This window comes from Channa argus, chromosome 18 (assembly GCF_033026475.1).
Source record: "Channa argus isolate prfri chromosome 18, Channa argus male v1.0, whole genome shotgun sequence".
Taxonomy (NCBI): Eukaryota; Metazoa; Chordata; class Actinopteri; order Anabantiformes; family Channidae; genus Channa; species Channa argus.
Genome location: NC_090214.1, coordinates 21,826,525 through 21,843,603, shown reverse-complemented (window position 1 = coordinate 21,843,603; position 17,079 = coordinate 21,826,525). Strand labels below are relative to the sequence as shown.

General features: G+C 40.1%; 1 protein-coding gene across 2 annotated transcripts in view; it reads left to right on the top strand.

Annotated features, from left to right (window-relative positions):
* Positions 1 to 17,079, top strand: part of chd1 (chromodomain helicase DNA binding protein 1) — a 42,906-nt gene that overhangs the window by 12,027 nt on the left and 13,800 nt on the right. For both annotated transcript variants that reach the window (XM_067484095.1, XM_067484096.1), the window contains exons 9-20: positions 924 to 1,102; positions 1,264 to 1,388; positions 1,764 to 1,980; positions 2,126 to 2,215; positions 2,340 to 2,530; positions 2,803 to 2,991; positions 4,990 to 5,152; positions 6,617 to 6,769; positions 6,996 to 7,067; positions 7,156 to 7,305; positions 16,600 to 16,748; positions 16,907 to 17,003. In XM_067484095.1, coding sequence (XP_067340196.1) covers positions 924 to 1,102; positions 1,264 to 1,388; positions 1,764 to 1,980; positions 2,126 to 2,215; positions 2,340 to 2,530; positions 2,803 to 2,991; positions 4,990 to 5,152; positions 6,617 to 6,769; positions 6,996 to 7,067; positions 7,156 to 7,305; positions 16,600 to 16,748; positions 16,907 to 17,003 — 1,775 coding nt within the window. The remainder of the gene's footprint in view (positions 1 to 923; positions 1,103 to 1,263; positions 1,389 to 1,763; positions 1,981 to 2,125; positions 2,216 to 2,339; positions 2,531 to 2,802; positions 2,992 to 4,989; positions 5,153 to 6,616; positions 6,770 to 6,995; positions 7,068 to 7,155; positions 7,306 to 16,599; positions 16,749 to 16,906; positions 17,004 to 17,079) is intronic.

The window sequence follows — 17,079 nt, the reverse complement described above, 5'->3', positions numbered from 1 at the left end:
CGCACTATGGATCTCTACAGATGAGTATAGAGGTAAAATAACTTTAGATGAAGCCGTAGTTCCTGTAGATCTCCATTGGTTGTCTCCAATGTCATTTTCAAATATAACTTGTAACTATATCTAAATGAGCAGAGCTTGAAGTCTAAAGTTATCTTTAAACAGCTCTAAGCACAGATTTCCTCTGCCTACCTGGTTAACGTATCTGGTAGGGCATCGAAGTTTTACAAGTACACGAGCAGTGTTGAACCCAATGCCCAATACTGGTATCTGAATTGGGACATCACGTCTGCCTTTCTACTCAACCCCCCCTTTTTTTTTGTTGTATGTAAACATACAACAAAAAGTGTGCAAAAAGTTCCTGAATTCTTTCTAAAGCATTGTACATTAGTATTTTGTTTCCACATTGCACTGGCTCAACTTGACTATGCTGTACTTGCTTATGGTACCAGATAATTTGTCTGTCACTGCAGGTTAAGTATTATCTTAATATACTTGATCACTGTAAGAACATCAGATAAAAATGCTGTTAGGTTATTTTTAACGCAACCCCCTGGAGCAGTGAAGGATATTGAAAGAATGCTGTTCTTAATTTCTTTATATATATATATATATATATATATATATATATATATATATATATATATATATATATAATTATAATTATTATTTTTTTAATTATTTGCCTAAAGCTGAAGGTATGTTAAAAGACTGCTAAAAATGCAGTTGACAAATCAGTCTGCAGGCTATTTGCATCACCTTTTGGTAACGTCTCAGCAAGTTTAGTAAAATTTGTAGAGGTGATGACTAAAAAAGTATCAGGCAGTCAATTAAATTACATTTAGCCAGTAACATGTGATGGAAACATGCTTTTTGATGCCACAGGAATTGTGTAACCAAGTAGGTGTATGAATTCTTTTGAGCAGGACATTCAAACCAGAAGTCTGCGGCTGGTTATCCTGACTACCTATGCAAGTGGCAGGGTTTACCATACTCGGAGTGTAGCTGGGAAGATGGTGCTCTGATTGCCAAAAAGTTCCAGAAATGTATCAGTGACTACATGTGCAGAAACCAGTCTAAGACTATTCCATCCAGAGACTGCAAGGTAACTATCTGCCAAGTCTCTAGTGGCATATTTTGGTAATACATAACACAATCTTTGCAAGCTTGCTTTTAGCTTTAGTTCTGTGTTATTTTACTGCCTTAAATAAACTGAAAGTTCTAACATTAAACAATTAGCTAAACACTTGCTGTTCTTTCCTGTAGGTTCTGAAACAGAGACCCAGGTTTGTGCCCATGAAGAAGCAGCCAACTTACATAGGAGGTGATGGACTTGAGCTCCGAGACTACCAGTTGGACAGTTTGAACTGGATGGCCCACTCCTGGTGCAAGTATGTCTTGAGCAGTCCATGTATTTTCAACTTGCATAATCCAAAATCTATGCTTTAAGTAGGCACAGAAACTACTATATCAGGGTTTTGTCTGAACCCTGCAAAAGTAGTTATATGCCAATTATAAACATTATTTTTTGATGTAAAATTGAGAATTCAAAAATCATTCGTCAGACATATTTCATTTGCTACATTTCTTTCATGAACTTGTCTTCAACCATTTAGTTTTGTTGTTGGTTTTTATAACAAAAAATCAACAAAATATGTAATTTGTGTTACAGAGGCTAAATGCAATTTAGGTGGTTGCGTCATGTAGCAGTGTGTTGCAATTTCTCCTTTTTTAATGCTACTGTCTTCTGCTCCCTTCATTCACAGAGGTAATAGTTGTATCCTTGCAGATGAAATGGGTCTAGGGAAGACTATCCAGACAATCGGCTTCCTCAACTATCTGTTCAATGAGCATCAACTGTATGGACCCTTTTTGTTGGTTGTGCCTCTCTCTACACTAACCTCTTGGCAAAGAGAAATTCAGCTCTGGGCGCCTCAGATGAATGTTGTGGTCTATCTGGGAGACATCAGCAGCAGGAACATGGTATGGTGCTCTTGCATACTAAGCAAGAAACACTTTTTATAAATTCATTTTTCCCCCATTACTTAGTTTAAGGTGTAATTAAGAGGCTAAGGATGTATATTTGAAATGATTGTAACATATGTTTTTTCTTTTGTGTTTTTAATAGATCAGAACACATGAATGGATGCATGTTCATAGCAAGAGACTGAAATTTAACATCCTTCTTACAACATATGAGATTCTTCTGAAAGACAAGGTTGGCAGCTACCATATGATGGGTCATGGTCTTGATGTAGTTTGTATCTTAATTGTGACCCTATGAAATTTTACTTCTAATATTAACTTGGCAAATATAGTCTGTAATAATTGTGTGTCTGCAGTCGTTTTTGGGCAGTGTTAACTGGGCCATAATTGGTGTGGATGAGGCACACCGATTGAAGAACGATGACTCCCTTCTCTACAAAACCATGATTGACTTCAAGTCCAATCACAGGCTTCTGATCACAGGAACACCATTGCAGAACTCTCTGAAAGAGCTCTGGTCACTGCTGCACTTCATTATGCCTGAGAAGTAAGCCATCATTTGTTACACTGAAATGGTAGCTGAGTGATTTAAAGTAGTTTCTTAGTCTTATTTGAACACTGCTTTAAATTTTTTGACCAAAGTGTTAAGTTTTTTCAAAAAGACCAAGTTACCAAAATGTGGCCATAGGTTACTTAACTTATACTACAGCACTTGTTTTGTTTTTACATAAAACAGTAGATACAGAAGATAAACACAAATCTATAAAACAACAGGGGAAAAACTATTGATACATACACATTATGTATGTCTTGTTTAAGGTTTCACTCTTGGGAACTGTTTGAAGAGGAACATGGCAAAGGTAGAGATTCAGGCTACACCAGTTTGCACAAAGAGTTGGAACCTTTTCTACTGCGTAGAGTCAAGAAGGATGTGGAAAAATCTCTTCCTGCCAAAGTGGAGCAGATCCTCCGAGTGGAGATGAGTGCTATCCAGAAACAGTATTACAAGTAAGAGTTGGATTTTGCTTTTTAACTGGAGAAAGAAGAGTGTGTTTGTGTTTGATTTCCTATTAATATGCATTATAAAGGACTGGTAGTGTGGTAAACAAGAAAGATTATCTTAAGCATAATTTGCGGCAATGACAGAGACCTTGCTGTTCTGTAAAGTTACCATTTTCTATATCTGCTGTGTCCTGTTGCAGTGCCACAGTCAGTAAACATACTTGTAATTTTACTAGTGCTGCCACAACCTGGATATTTACACATCATCCTAAAAATTGTTTTGTAAAATTCTAAAGTGATCACATTAATCCAGTGGGTTTAAGTCTTAATTCTCCTTTCTAATGTTCTGATGTCTATGTACCACTAAAGCAATTTGCGTTGTGAAACATTTAAAATAAAAAACTAAAAAGGAAAAAAAAAATACAGTATAAAACTGCTACGGGCAAAAGATTGTGCCAGGATCAAATAATTTAATTTTAGACTTCTGCAGGTGTGAATACATTTTGTCCAAGAAGACATGGATAACCTGGGTAGTTCAGTTTCATAACACATCAACAGAGAAAACAAGCAAGATGAACAAGAAGCAATGTAACAATGGTTGCAAGTATCTCCAGTACTTACATTAATGGAAACACAGTCAATCTGGACTTGCAACAAAATTTTTAACGCTCATCACCTGCTGAATACCATCCCTACAGTAACTCATTGTGGTGGGAGGATCACGCTGTGGGCGTTATCTACAGAAGCAGGGACTGGGAGACTGGTCAGGGTAGAAGGAAAGCTGAATGGAGTAAATATAGAGACATTGTCAATGAAAACCTGTTCCACAGTGCTCAGGAGCTCATACTGTGCTGAAGGTTCATCTTCCAACATGACAACAAGCACATCAGAGAGCATAGGAGTCGCTTTGGGACAACTCTGTGAATGACTGCATTTACATGTACTTAAGTAATTGGGGTACTCAGAGAAAGCTTTCAGATGTTAAATGTATAGTGTGTGTGGAAAGGAAAGGAAAGGAAAGAAACATGCAGCTGATCTACAGCAGTCTAAATTTTAAACATCCATGAGGGAAAGTGACTTATTTGGATGAGGCACTTTGTGTTAATTAAAATATCTGTCATCCCTTAAGCGAACTTTGTTTTTGAAAAATGATGCGGCATCGCCCTGTAACCCATTAATGATCTCTACTTCATTCATACTTTGACTCGTGTTACTGCATGCAGCCTTTCGTTACACACTTGTACAGCTGGAGAAACCTGATTTAGGTATACACGGCAGAGTAATCGGTGTTCTCCAACAGACATCTACCTGGGGGAAACCAGGTTCTCTAATCCCCTACTTAAACCAGCTGGTTACTTAAGTCCGTGTAAACACACTCCCTGACTGAGCTTGAGAGGATTTGCAAAGAAGAATGACAGAAATTCCCCAAATTCAGGTGTGCAAAACTTGTTGTCTCCTACCTTAAAAGGCATGAGGCTGTAATTGCTGCCAAAAGTGGTTCATCAAAGGAGGGAGTCAATGATCAGAATATTTACGTACATGTGATATTTTAGTTGTATGTAAAAAAACAAAAAACAAAAAAGACATTTCTAAACTTCTGTTTTCACATTATGGGGTACTGAGTGTAGATTAATGAGAAATATGTGAATTTTAACACTTATAGTATCAGACTGCAACATAACAAAATTTCAAAAAGTGAAGGCGATGTGAAAAATTCCATGCCTTGATCTTAAAATTACATCTTGCTCTGGATTTGTCCTACAGATATTTCTATCCATGCCTCACTTCTTTAAGGATGTATTTATTTTTTCTTGTTTGTTATAAATTTTTCTAATGTAAAGTAATTGGTTTTACTTGACCTTTACATGGACATTACAAACCAAAGATTTTATGTTAAACAAGAAATAAATAAAAAAATATTTTATTGCTTGTATGCATAATCTCTATCACACTGGGACAGTATAGTCATGGAAGTGTCTGTATGTTTCTTCTGTTTGTGAAAAGATGGATCCTGACTAGGAACTACAAGGCTCTGAGTAAAGGTACCAAGGGCAGCACATCAGGTTTCCTAAACATCATGATGGAGCTTAAGAAATGTTGTAACCACTGCTACCTTATCAAGCCCCCAGATGACAATGAGTTCCTCAACAAAGCTGAAGCCTTACAGGTCTGTTAACTTTCTGCATTTAGTTATATAGTCAAGGGATGTGGCTGTACTGTACTTTCTAACCTTGATTGAGTACCTTGAAAGATATGGTAACACTTTACTTATTAGTGACTATTGTGTACCTCCACAGTAGTTATGTGTACCTCCACAGTACCTATGGATACATATATATAGTCACTGACTTAAAAACAATAGGCAAACTTAAGGGAATAATGGGTTAACAACATGAGAATAAGAAAAAGTATTTTGTTGTCAAAGGATACAACACTTACGATACTTAGGGTATAACTACTGTGTAACTATAGATAAGAGGGTAAGAGGCTCCACTATAAATTACAGCCCTCATTTGTTGTACCTTCTGTATAACAATAGCTAACAAAGGGGTTTAGATATATACATTTTTGAGAAAATAAATAGCAATCATGTTTTTATATTTTATTGCCTTTACTTTTTTTGCATGGAAGACCAATTTAAATTAGTTTAGCTTTGGTATTCTAAACAACTTATTGATAAATAAATATCACATATGCAGGTTATTCCTGCTGCCTCTTTTTTTTTTTTTTTTTAAATTAACTAAATTATCTAAACCCCTTTTTTGAAAAAAGCTGTAATTTAAAGTGGAACCTCTTATCTTCTTATCTGTAGTTCATAGTTACACTGTAAGTATTAACACTTATCATGTAATTATTTAATAAGTAAACCTTAATCTCATCTTGTTACCCTGTTATTCCCCCAAATTAGCTTATTGTTATTAATCAACTACAAATCCATGGGTACTGTGGACGTACACAGTCTGTACTAATAAGTACAAAGTAAGTTTCCTGTACTTACCCTATTAGTTGCTGGCTGTAACCAAAAGCGTTACTAAAAATATCAATATTTTATACCACTCAGCACAACTTTTTACAAGATTAATTCAACATAGATATATATGGAACTGATACTTACACGCTTTTCTACAACTCTGTTCTCTTTCTTCGCTTAATTTGAATTTGAATCATACTTTCTTTAACAGCTTGTAGGGTAGGCTGTGTACTTGTCATTTGAGCTAGATTCTCCTCTGCCTCTCTGGTAGTATTCTTTGTTTCAGAAACTTTTAGATCAGCCCTTAAAATAACAGAATACAAATTATCTAATTAGCTCATTTTATAAGTTGAGGAAATTTAGTCTACTGTATATTAAGCAGAACAGTATCTAAGATATGTCATACAGTCCCAAAATGGGGATGTAGAGTTTAAAATCTGAGCACTCCTGTAATTTGTAAAGGAGGACGAGCTAAGAGCCCTGGCAGACTTCTCTTTAGAGTCGTTGTTGAACTCGTACAATGTTAACTAAAACAAAAAGAAATATTGTAATCAGCAACGGTATTGCACATTGTAGTGGTGATGCTGAAATGCTCTAACACATCACACACATCAGCCCTAACACAACACAGCGCCTAAGTCGTCCTTTTTCCACTTACAGCAACTGATCCGCAGCAGCGGGAAGCTAGTTCTGTTGGACAAACTGCTGGTCCGTTTGAAGGAGCGAGGCCACAGAGTTCTCATTTTCTCCCAGATGGTACGGATGCTGGATATCCTGGCTGAGTACCTGAGAAGCAGACAGTTCCTTTTTCAGGTATTTTACACATTGTTCTCTCGTGGCCATATACACTCACTGATTCATGGATCAGACACTAGTTGTGATTTCTTTGTGGTTAATCACAAGACCATATGATGACTTGTGTGCTGTGTGCTTGCTTTGTTTATTCTGTCACTGGATGCCATGACTGTGTGTGTTTTATATATATGTGTGTGTGTGTGTGTGTGTATAAAATAATTAGACATGTTTTACATTTGCGTAGAGATTAGATGGCTCCATCAAAGGGGAGATGAGGAAGCAGGCATTGGATCATTTTAATGCAGAGGGCTCAGAGGTATGTTTTTATAGTCAGGATTCAGGAAAAAAAGCAATTTGCTTTGAATTCACGGCGACTATTAGTAAAACTTCCCTTGTGTGCCTAGGATTTCTGCTTCTTGTTATCAACACGTGCTGGTGGTTTGGGTATCAATCTGGCATCAGCAGACACAGTAGTCATTTTTGACTCAGATTGGAATCCCCAGAATGACTTGCAAGCCCAGGCTAGAGCCCACAGGATTGGGCAAAAAAGACAGGTAAGCAACAACTTTCATGATGTAATTAGCTGTGGATATGTGATCTGTCAGACAGACCTGACCTTGAATGATTTGGAACTTGCTTCTTTTGGTTTTAGTTTGGGTAGTACATATACATAAATGGCAATGAACTTCTCAATGACTCCCCTATATCAAAATATCTATCTACGTCTAGTTGATAAATGCCTTGAAGAACTTTTAGTTTAAACTATGTCATCTTGTTGCTCACAATATATGGCGTTTGTAATCGTGATAGATCTATTTGAGAGCTACCCCTCATGACATCATCTAAACGCCTAATGATGAAAAACTCTTCCTCTGGGTGATGTCATCTGGTGGAGTTTTTCAGCTAAAAGCAAAGATATATTTTAATATAGGGACGTCAGGGTGAAGTTTAAAAGTATTAATGTGCATTACACCCTAAACTAAAGCCATAGAAAGCAAGTTAAATTTTGGTGATGTTGGCCTTTAAACTGGCTGTTAATCAGCTATAATTGTCTTGATCTTAAAAGATTTTATTTTGTAATTTTAGTTAATCAACATGCGGACCATTGTCCACATGTAGATTTGGCACAGTTATTTTATTTTTTTTAAATGCCGGAAGCCCTTCCTGACGCAACCCTCCTCAATTATTACCGGGCACTTCAACCGGCACTGCACAGCTGGGGATGGGAATGAGCTGTTAGGGGTTCGTTGTCTTGCCTGGAGACACTTCAACATATAGCCGAGACTGGGGATCGAACCACTGACCCTATGGTCCGTGAACAACTGCATTACCAACTGAGATAGATATAATTTTCAAAATTTCAATGTGCGTCAATATTAACTTTCAAGGTACAATGAGGTTTGGTTAAATTATTTTCTTCCATTCAAGATATATACATGCAATGCAGCATCTGAACCCTTCTCTCTTACTTTCTGGCAGCAAACTGCACTATGTAGAGTTAGCAGTAACATCAGTGACAGTTGGTTTATTGTACACCTTCTTTTAACAACTATAAAGTATTTAAAGGGCATTCTGACATTATCCTGACTTTTGTCGTATGTATGTATGTATGTAGCTGTGATCTAAAATGTCAACATAAAATGCTGCTAACATTATTCGGAATATATCCTACGAGCAGCCTAGTGCAATGTCCATATTATGCACTTGAGCTGGTACCTGTAACACACTGCTCTTTCCCGAATCATTTGGAGGATTAAAAGCGATTGAGTGGGCGTGTTTGTATCACTCAACTCTAGCTGCTGTAATTGAGTAATTGAACCTTTTTTTTTATTAGTTGCATGGCCCTATTGGGCTGTAAACAAAACAGTTTCCCAAATTTAAAATTTTATAACACGTTGTGCTAAGCACCAAACTGGGACAGGAGATATACCCAACAAGTAAGTAATGTTTGAAATTTGTTTTTTGGTTTCAGAGGTAGATGAGTTTCTGTCATTTCTCTTGAGTCTGCTGATTTAGTCTCTTTTAAAAGTGTCAAGAACTGTAGGTAAAAAGTTTTGTGAAATGGATAATTGGTCTGTTGTTGGTGGTAGTTTCAGTTTACTAATCAGCGAGTGTTCACACCTTTGACCTAACAAAGACACACAAATTAGTTTAGTTTCAAAGAGGGGCGGTTTCAGTTGTAGCCAATTAAGACCATATCTAAGGCTCGTGTTGGGCTGGAGCGTCAGCACTTGTGTTCAGGCCTCCTGTGTAAAGACCGGTAAGTCTGCTTGCACGAGTCCACTGAGCGAGGAAATCAAAACCCACTTTATTTCTAACTTCCTTTACATCTTCTGTGTCTATACTTTGCTTCATTAAGCCCTTCTACTCCAGAAAGCCGTTTTCTTTGTTTTACCATTTGTTTGCAGCAAATCCTTGTTGTCCTCCGCAGACGCAGGACATGGCGTCCTACTAGTAGACGACATGTTTCTCACCTGCGCGCTCTCACCCGGACCACTTTGTCACCAGCTTCTTTTTCTGTTGCCCTGTGGAACTGCCAGTCTGAAGGGAACAAGGCCAACTTAATTCCAGATTTTGCTTCACAGTCAGCTCTACACCTGCTTGCACTTACAGAAACCTTGATCACACCACAGAACACGGCCACCCCAGCTGTACTCTCCACCAATTTTTCCCTCTGTCACACTCCTCGCTCATCAGGTTGAAGGGTGGACTGGACTTCTCATCAATGACACCTGGAAGTTTTCCCCGTCAGCAATCTGTCATCTCTTAAATACCATGCCGTTAGATCACAGCACCGATTACAGTCTGTGATTGTAACATATGGATCACCGGGCGATGAGCTTGACATGTTGCTGTCCCACATCCCTGAAGATGCCATTCCTCTCAGCATTATTGGAGACCTGAAGATCCACCTGGACAAACAGCAGGCGGCTGACATGTTTGCTCTTCTAAACATATTTGACCTGAGTCTGGTCTCCACTCCTCTGACCCACAACGCTGGCAACAACCTCGATCTCATCATCATTCTGCACTGCACCACAGACCACATCTTGGTCACTCCTCTGCATTTATCGGATCACTTCTTCATTCAACCCTGTCTACATCCCTAGACCTTCGCATTCTCCCGCCACACTTGTAACATTATGGCGTAAACTCAGGTCTCTCACCCCGAACCAATTCTCTTTGCTGGTCTCTGCAACTCTGCCACCAACACAGGACCTCTCCATCCTAGATGCAGATGCAGCCACAGACAGCCTCTGCAATACACTTTCCTCATGTCTGGATAGTCTCTGCCCCATGTCTTCTAGACCTGCTCGTCCCTCAGCTTCTAATCCGTGGCTCACTTACAGGATCCATGAGCAACGCACCACGCTCAGGAGGGCTGAAAGGAAGTGGCGCAAATACAAGACTTCATCCGCCATTGCTGAGTATCAGGATCTGCTTGGATCATTTCTCACAGTGTCACTAGGGCAAAGACTGAATACTACCAGGAGAACCTCAGCAACACCATGGACACCGGAAAGCTGTTCTCCACTTTAAATCACTCATCTACCCCCCCCTCCACCTTTGCCATCTACCTCTCTCACTGCTGACGACATTGGCGGCTTCTTTACTAACAAGGTGACAGTCATCAGTTCATAGTTCTCTCCTCCAGATGATGACATCCTGCTAACTTCTTCCAACACGGCCTTGCTCTCTTCATTTTCATCTCTGACTGAGGACAATGTATTCATCCTCCTCCTCTCTAACCATCTGACCACCTGCTCTCAGGATCCCATCCTTTCCACTGTCCTTCAAGCAGTTGCACCCGCACTAATGCCAGCTGTCACAAAAATCATCAACTCATCTCTTACAGCAGGCACTTTTAGGCCCAGATTACCCCACTGCTCAAGAAGCCTTCTCTTGATCCCTCCCTTGTGGAAAATTACCGACCTGTCTCTCTTCTTCCATTTCTGGCAAAGACAATGGAACGAGCAGTCTTCAGTCAACTCTCAGACTTTCTTTCCAAGAACAACTTCCTTGACGTGAACATGTCTGGCTTCAAGACGGGTCACTCCAGAGAAACAGCACTCATGACTGTCGTGAAATCTCTTCGAGCTGCAAAAGCCGAAGGTCAGTCTTCTGTTTTAATCCTACTTGATTTTTTTTGCAGCCTTTGACACTGTGAACCGTCAGATCCTCTTGTCTGCACTCTCTGACTTGGGCAACTTTGGATAAGCTCTAGCCTGGCTTTGGTCTTACCTATCGGGATGAATCTTCAAGGTATCCTGGCGGGGACATGTTTCTCACTCTCATAGCCTCTCAACTGGTTCGGTTCTTGGTCCTCTTGTTTTTTCTGTCTATACTAAATCCCTGGGTTCTATCATCCACTCACATGGCCTTTCCTATTACTGCTATGCTGATGACACACTTTCTGTCCTTTCCAACGGACAACTCCACTGTCTCATCACACATCTCTGCCTGTCTGTCAGACATCTCTGCCTGGATGAGAGACATCTTCATCTCATCCTCTCCAAGACCGAAGTCCTTGTCCAGACCTTTGACACAACACAACATCAACATTTGATCTACAGAGATTTTCCCTACTAAGTCTGACAGAAATGTGGAGGTCATCATCGACGTTCAACTGAGCTTTAAGGACCACATCTCCTCAGTTTTTAGGACATGCAGATTTGCAGATTTAAAGGTGCTGGTCGTATCTCCTCTTGATTACTGCGCTTTAATGCTTTGAATCTTAACAAAGTGTTTGTCATATGCACAGACAGAAGGCATGTTTCCCTGCACAATGAAATTCTTGTTTTGCTGTCCACAATAAATGTCATACAGTAAAGTAAAATAAAAATAGAAAAGAAAATAAGAGCAATAAAGGTGAGGTAGTGCAGTTCTGAATAAGGCAATAAAAGTGAGTTAGTGCAGTTCTGAAATAATGAATGTGCCAAAATGTAAATCATGGTAATTTATGTCAATGATTGCAAACTCCTATCAGCTATTTAGGAGTCTGATGGCAGAGGGGAAGAAAGAGTTCTTCAGTCTTGAAGTCCTGCATGTCACACTTCTACCCTCGGGACAGAGGTAAAGAAGTGTGAACAGGCTGTGCTGGGGGTGGGAGTGGTCTTTGAGGATGGAAGCAGCTCTCCTGTGGACTCCGCGGTGGTAGATGCTCTGCAGAGAGGGCAGTGGAGTCCTGGTGATCTTAGCAGTAGTGCTGTCGTACCACACAGTGATGCAGTTGGTCAGGACACTCTCGATGACACACCTGTAGAAGTTGCTGAGGGTCTTAGGCGACATGCCAAACTTCCTCAGCCTCCTCAGAAAATACAGCTGCTGTTGGGCCTTTCAGTAATCCAAAAACCTGTATAAAGGGAAAGACAAAAGAAAATACTGTGATGTACATTAAAACTGTCAGAGAAAAAAAAACTTCACTCTTATCCACCGCCTAGTTTATCTGCCTCCATCTAACTATCCTAAGCATCCTTTTCTCTCACATCAACTAACTTCACGTACTCTATCGGGCCAGCTGTGTGATGTGAGGTGTCCAAGTGAGGTCCTCACTGATGTGGACACCCAGGTATTTAAAGTTGCTCACCCTCTCCAATTCAAGCTCCCGGATGAACAGTGGCTGATGTGTTCTCCTCTCCTTTCTCATGTCCACTATCATCTCCTTCATCTTGTCCGTGTTGAGGGTGACGTTGTTGTCTCCACACCATGACACCAGACTGGCCACCTCCCTCCTGTAGGCTGCCTCGTCACCGCCAGCGATGCGTCCTATCACTGTGGTGTCGTCCGCGAACTTCAGGACGATGATGTCTTTGTGGGAGGCGACACGTCGTAGGTGGACAGGGTGTAGAGGATGGGGCTGAGTACACAACCCTGTGGAGTGCCAATGTCTGATGATTCTGGCTGAAGTCCTATTACCAATCCTGACAGACTGAGGCCTGCCAGTCAGGAAGTCTAGGAGCCAGTCATAGTGTGGGGTGCAGACCAAGTGTTGACAGTTTGTGGGGAACTCTGTTTTTGGGACCGTGTTGAAGGGGGAGCTGTAGTCGATGAAGAGTATCCTTAGGTATGAGTCCTTACTTTCCAGATGAGAGAGGGAATAGTGGATGGCGGCAGTGATGGCATCCGAGGTGGACCTGTTGGGCCGGTAGCACGATGTTATCGACGCAAGTGCTGATGTACCCAATCATGTACTCGGCATAATCCTGTACGCTGACGGAAGAGTCCTCCAGAGGGCTGCAGCTTTAAACACATCCCAGACTGTCAGAGCAAAACAGTCCTGCAGTCCTCTCGGTCCTGCAGTCCTCTCGGTCCTGCAGTCCTCTCATTCTCTGGTGTCCAGAGTTTAACCTGTTTGGTGACAGGGTGTGCTTGTTTCAGTCTTTGTCTGTAAACAGGGTATAGGAACAAAGAGATGTGGTCTGAGTGTCCGAAGTGGGGGTGGGGTGCAGCCCTGTATTCACTACGTATGTTACTGTAAACATGATCGAGTGTGTTCTTATCACGGGTGGGAATGTCCCCATGCTGGTGGTATTTGGGGAATACAGTCCGTGAACTACACTGGTTGAAGTCGCCCGCAACACTGAAAACGGCATCAGGATGAGCCGTTTCTAACACGCTGATGACGTCATGGAGTTTGCTGAGCGCTGCCGTGGAGTTAGCTCGTGTTAATGAGGTTACCTTAATCCACAATCAAACCCTTGCAGATGATCCAAAATTTGGCAGTATGGCTCATTTTTAATGAGCCAAAAAGGACTCGTCACACCACTCTTCAGATCTCTACTCTGGCTTCCTGTAGCTGCTTGCATCAGGTCAAAGCTCTTTCTCTCACCCACAGGGTGATCACCTCAACAGCTCCTGCTTACCTTAACTCCCTTATTCAGGTTTACAATCCTCCCGTCTGCTGCGGTCTGCCAAGGAATGACGTCTGGTGGTCACAGCACCGCACAGAAGACACCAAGCAAAACTCTTCAGGGCTTTGATACCACGATGGTGGAACAAACTTGCAAACTCTGCACGCTCAGCAAACTCACTCCCGATATGAGTTCCCAAGAACTTATCCGCACCTTCCTATGCACTTAAATCTATTCTATCTAAAAAGAAAAAAACTTACTTCTTGTACTTGCATCTCATGAATTGTGAACACTATTCTGATAGAACTTCGCTTCAATGGTTTCTCCTTGACTTAGATTTTTGCTGCCTTGTGCCTCACTTGTAAGTCGCTTTAGATAAGTGTCTGCTGAATGACTAAATGTAAATGCAAAATAATTTATGTTTATGGAAATTGAGCAGGTTTTCAGACCTGAGGACACTTCTCACTCGGGCAATCTACCACTGTGAGTTACATGTCTGAAAGGCTACTCCAGACAATGTTCAAGGCTGAATTCTCTTAACAATGTCCAGAGTATATGTCTGAATCAGGCTATTGTGATGTGCATCAGGAAGTGTAATGTTGGTACTTAAAGAACACCTTCACTGATAATTGAATTTGCTTCTTTTGGGTCTAGTTTAAGTTGTACATGTGAATGAATGCAATTATCTTTCCTACATTAAAATATCTCTCTATGTCTAGATGAAAAAAACCTTCAGTTTATGTTGTCTTGTTGCTCACACTATGGAGTTTGTAATCATGGTCAACCTGCTTTTCCAGAGCTCCCCCAGAAGATATTATCTGAACTAATGATGAAAAACTCCTGGGTTATTTTATCTGGAGTTTAATGTTGGGAATCAGGGAAGTTTAAAAGCATTAATGTACATTTCCCCACTAAACTAATGCTTTTGAAAGCAGGTTGAAAATTGGAGAATTTGCCCTGTAAGAAACAGCTGACTGCTAAGTAGTGGTACATTAAACCTGAAAATCCTTATTGGCAGAATTGTCTCTTTGCCAATGTTGATAAACATTTTTTTAAATTAAAATTGCCTATAAAAGGTTGTGGTACTATCAATTAGACCCAGCTATAAATTCTGAATTAAGTATTTATCTTCCATAGGCTACTTAAAAGAAAAATATTACAATTTGAAAACATTTTGGAGCATTTTTGCCTTTATTTGGTAGAACTAGAAGAGCTGAACGAAAGCATAGAAGACATATGCTATGACATACAGCAAAGGTCTCCTGCTAGATTTAAGCCCCTGCATTTGCCATGTAACCTCCAATTCAGTTATGTGCCACATGTGCTGTACACCTAGGTAAAATGTCTGCATTTAAAACTGGAACTTAAGAGTGTTCCTACCATTGACACCTTGGTAGAATGCATTGAGCTGTAATAACAGGGAAATGCATTTAAAGGGCAAATCAGAATACATTTTAAATCAGTAGATGCATAAATAATAAGATGTCTGTTAATAAATAACAGACATCTTGTGCTCAAACAGGCGAGGTGGCAACAGAAATCCTTTGCTTGCCGATCACAATGCTTCTGTGATTTGTGAGGGACATAAACAGTTGGTTGGATATGTCTGTACCAAGAACGTGGTATAGTAGTAGTGACGGATAGTTCTTTTGTTGTGATAGTGTACCTATCATTTGCCTGTGTGCAGGCTTTATTGTTACAAGTATGACTGCGTAGTGTATGCTTAGGTCAGCACTGTTGTGCCCTGCATATAAACTGGGGGAAATTACATTGTGTATTTTTCAGAAATGCCAAGCATTAGCAACACATTAGTCTACTCTGACATAACACCCAGACAGCACCTAAGCCCTCTAAAAACCTAGGAAGAACTCTAGACTCTGGAGCAAAGAGTTCCCTGTATTCGGTACTTTGTGTATAATTCTGATTCAGTGTGGTACAGTCTCAATAGCACTTTCAAAAAGCACAGTGTAAATTATTAATATACAGTAACAGTAAAAACATAAAAGAATTACATAGTAAGCAGTGAGTAATGGATTGTTTGCATTCTGTGTAGTGGGAGGGTTGGCTCTAAGGATAATGACATGATAAAAGTGTGAGGGAGCATATACATCTGGGCAACTCTGGCGCAGGAAGGTAGAACGGTTGTCCACCAATCTCGCAGTTGTTGGTTCAAACCCCAGCTCCTCCAGTCACATGTAGAAGTGTCCTTGAGCAAGACACCAAACCCCAACTTAGTTGCTCCCTGGTCGATTTGGCCAGCTGCATGGGTGAATACGAAGCAGTGTAAAGCGCTTATAGTGCCAATAGGTAGAAAAGCACTATGTAAATGCAGACCGTTTACATCCTGTAAATCATTCTGTGTAGGTTCTCAGTCATCCAGGTTTGGTTATCCGAAGGTTGAGACAGGTACACTAGACTTTTTTCTTCCTGGTTGGTATGTTTGGTATGTTTGGTGTCGGTCTAAAGAAGCTGCTTGGACGACTAGCGAAACCTTTCCAACCAAGAAGAAATCCAGTTGACATGACTCAACCTTTGGATATCATGTAGTTCAGTATAAATGGGCACGGATTGTTTTTATTTGATTAAGTAAGATTTTAGTAAAATGAACATTTCAATTTCTGAAATAACCTATAGTTTTAAAATAAGAGTATAAGGAATATAAAATTGCTGTATTCCTTAATGAAATATAAAGGAATACATGTGTGAAGTACTGTAAAAAATAAAAGAACTCAACTACAGACAGCTAACAGTAATCCTAAGAACAGTACCTAAGTAAATGTACATAATAACATTCCACTGCTGCAGTTTACCTTTCTGCCTTTTAAATCAAATTTGAATTCTGAAGTACAACTTCATTATCCTGCTCAGATTGTTCATTCTTTCTGGATAAAAATATACACCTTTTATCTAAATGCATAACCAGAACAAGCTAAAGTGTTGTTCAGTTTTTAATATTCAGTATTCTTTGCATCTGATTGTGTGATTTTTGATTTGCAGGTGAATATCTATCGTCTTGTGACAAAGGGCTCAGTGGAGGAGGACATAATTGAGAAGGCAAAGAAGAAGATGGTGCTGGACCACCTTGTCATTCAGAGAATGGACACCACAGGGAAAACTGTCCTTCATACTGGTGCTGCCCCCTCCAGGCAAGTAACGCATGCCCCATTTTGCTGTTAGATTAACAGATGCCTGGATGCCAGCTTTTCACATTCCCTCAAGAAATGAAATTAGTAATGTTGAATATATTTCAAAGGTTGCTGCTACGCATTGTTACCTCATTTGCGTGTGTTTTTATTGCTTACAGTTCAGCACCATTCAATAAGGAGGAGCTTTCAGCTATCCTTAAGTTTGGTGCAGAGGAACTTTTTAAAGAGCCAGAGGGTGAGGAGCTGGAGCCTCAGGTATTTAGTCATACTTGCATATCAGAGTTATGAGTGTATGTACAACTTCACAATTGTTTTTTCTGAAATGTGTTTA